This window comes from Gavialis gangeticus, unplaced genomic scaffold (genome assembly GCF_001723915.1).
Source record: "Gavialis gangeticus isolate Ggan-Ray unplaced genomic scaffold, GavGan_comp1, whole genome shotgun sequence".
In the NCBI taxonomy this organism is placed as follows: domain Eukaryota; kingdom Metazoa; phylum Chordata; order Crocodylia; family Gavialidae; genus Gavialis; species Gavialis gangeticus.
The window spans coordinates 81,949,588-81,951,845 of record NW_017728993.1 but is presented as its reverse complement, the minus strand read 5'-3'; the positions used below and the strand labels follow the sequence as shown (position 1 = coordinate 81,951,845).

The window sequence follows — 2,258 nt, the reverse complement described above, 5'->3', positions numbered from 1 at the left end:
GGGGGGGAGCCTTGAATGGGAAGTGGGGAATTCTTACCTTTCAGTCATCTAGGCCCCTTTGGCCTGAACATGCGACTGCTCCAAACTCGAGCTAGCAGTAACACCAATCAACATTTGAGCAGCTCACAGTATAATGTGTAACAAGGCCCTAAGTCAGCAGAATCCTATCTTTATTAGGGAGCTGTGTTGTCACTCAATTTAACTGACCTTAAAATGTAAAAAATGCTTGGCCCTTCCAAACTGTTTTCTGAGATTATGAACTGTAAAAGATGTCTCAAGATCTATTATAAAACATATACATCATTTATGATTAACATAAAGATTGTTTGTTGGAGCTAAGGAATGACCTGAGCCTTACAGGTTTATCATGGTATATCAAAATGTGTTTATTAAAAGCTGACTCAAGTCAGTCACTATACCAGAATGACAATATCTTAAATGTTGTATTCAAAGTAGATTTATTAGTAAAGTTGTATTTAATGGTGAAACAAATTAACGCAGTGTTGCAGCAAAATGAGCAGGGTAATTTGCCATTGCATAATTCTAGTTTTATGCCAATTAACTCTATGAATTTCACTGGAATAAGATAAGAAGTGACCTGTTATAGGTTATTGCACAATACAATGAGAAAAACTTCACTTATGACCAAAAACATTGTGAGTAAATATTATAAAGTAATCACTCTTATTGTTATTTTTCTGCTGTAGTTTTTAATAGTTTGATGATAGCTTTGCAATGTATAAAAAAACATGTCAGAGTCTACAGGGAATCCATGAAGAAGGCATTTAGATTGAGGGGTCTTTTTTGGTTTTGAATTCTGGGTCTGGATTAAGGGAAAGGGGTTTTTTTTGGTTTTGTTTTTTTTTTTTTACTCCTTTTTACTTTTACAGGTTTTCTAAACTTACTATTTATAACATAATCTCTCTCTGTAACCAGAAGTGACTGGGGAATAGATTAGAACCACAGCATTCTCACCTCATTGTTAAAAAAAGAAACAACTTTCACACGCAATGTATTTGTTCCATAATCTGTGCGTATTTATGTGAAAACTCTTCAGACAATTTAATTTATTAAATTCCCAAAAGTTAAATCTGTCTCTGGAGCACTTTTTTTTTAATACTTACAATTTCAATCCAATAACCAAGAGCATTAGAATGTTATATTTTAAACAATATTGAACATACCATGCAAACACAGAGAAACTAGAAATATGATTCCCGCAAGGCAAGATTAATAAAACCCTGGAATAAGCCAGGCAACTTTCTTATGAATGTTCTTGAGGAAACAATTACAATGACAAACAGAATTAGACATTTTTACTTACACATGGGCTAGGTTTTACCGCATCACTTGGAAAGAAGCCAAGCTCTCCTGTAGCTAGATTTCTACCCTAGAAATAGGCAAAAAAAAAAAGAGAGAAAAAAATCCCATGATAAGAAAGGACAGTATGTATTCCAGATAACAGTGAATGTAGAATGTTTCATTTAAGCAAACATAGTAAGTGAATGTAATGTGCCAACTGAATTTTGTTAGGTAGTCATTCCTTGATTACAAGTGATTATACATGAGAAGTCTGCCATAGAGCAGGTGGGACAGGGATTCAGGAGGTCTGGGTTATCATTCTCATCTTTGCCACCAACTGACAAGTGTTTTCATGGAAGAGTCAACTCTGTTTTTCTATAACTAAATTAACTCCAGTTGGCATACATCCAACAAGAGCAGTCCTGCTACAAATTAACATGTGAGCTGCATTGGGTTACCCCACAGAGCTGGTTAGTTAGCAGCTGAGGACTTGTGCTAACTCAAGTAGAAGCCTGTGACCCTGAGCAGTTCATAACACTTCCACACACAGGTAAGGTTTGTTGCATATAGATGGGATTTGAGCCAAGAGCTGCTCTTGAATTATAAATCAAGTTAACTTTGCAGTGAAGAAAAACTCTCTCATACCCAAGTTGCACTAAGCCTGGTAGCCAGTTTCCACAACAATGAATAGAAATAATAATTCTGTGGTCTTGGAATGACAAAAGCACTTGAACGTATAACTACCATGCACTGCAAATATTTCATTTTGATATTCAGATACTTATTGTTTCAGAGCTTTAAATAATTAGTAATAGACCGTGGGAAGAGAGATAAGGTTTTATGTCTTATTTCTCCCTTATAGATACAAAGTGCATTTACAAACAATTCTCATTAATGCTACTACAAGTTATCCTTCAACCCCATCACCATCCTCCCATCTTCACTGCACCAACAAA

General features: G+C 35.3%; 1 protein-coding gene across 1 annotated transcript in view; it reads right to left on the bottom strand.

The window, feature by feature from the left end:
* The window catches only part of VAV3 (vav guanine nucleotide exchange factor 3), a 398,006-nt gene that overhangs the window by 38,450 nt on the left and 357,298 nt on the right, over positions 1–2,258 (bottom strand). The window contains exon 21 of the mRNA XM_019502081.1: positions 1,325–1,390. Within this exon, the coding sequence (XP_019357626.1) occupies positions 1,325–1,390 (66 nt within the window). The remainder of the gene's footprint in view (positions 1–1,324; positions 1,391–2,258) is intronic.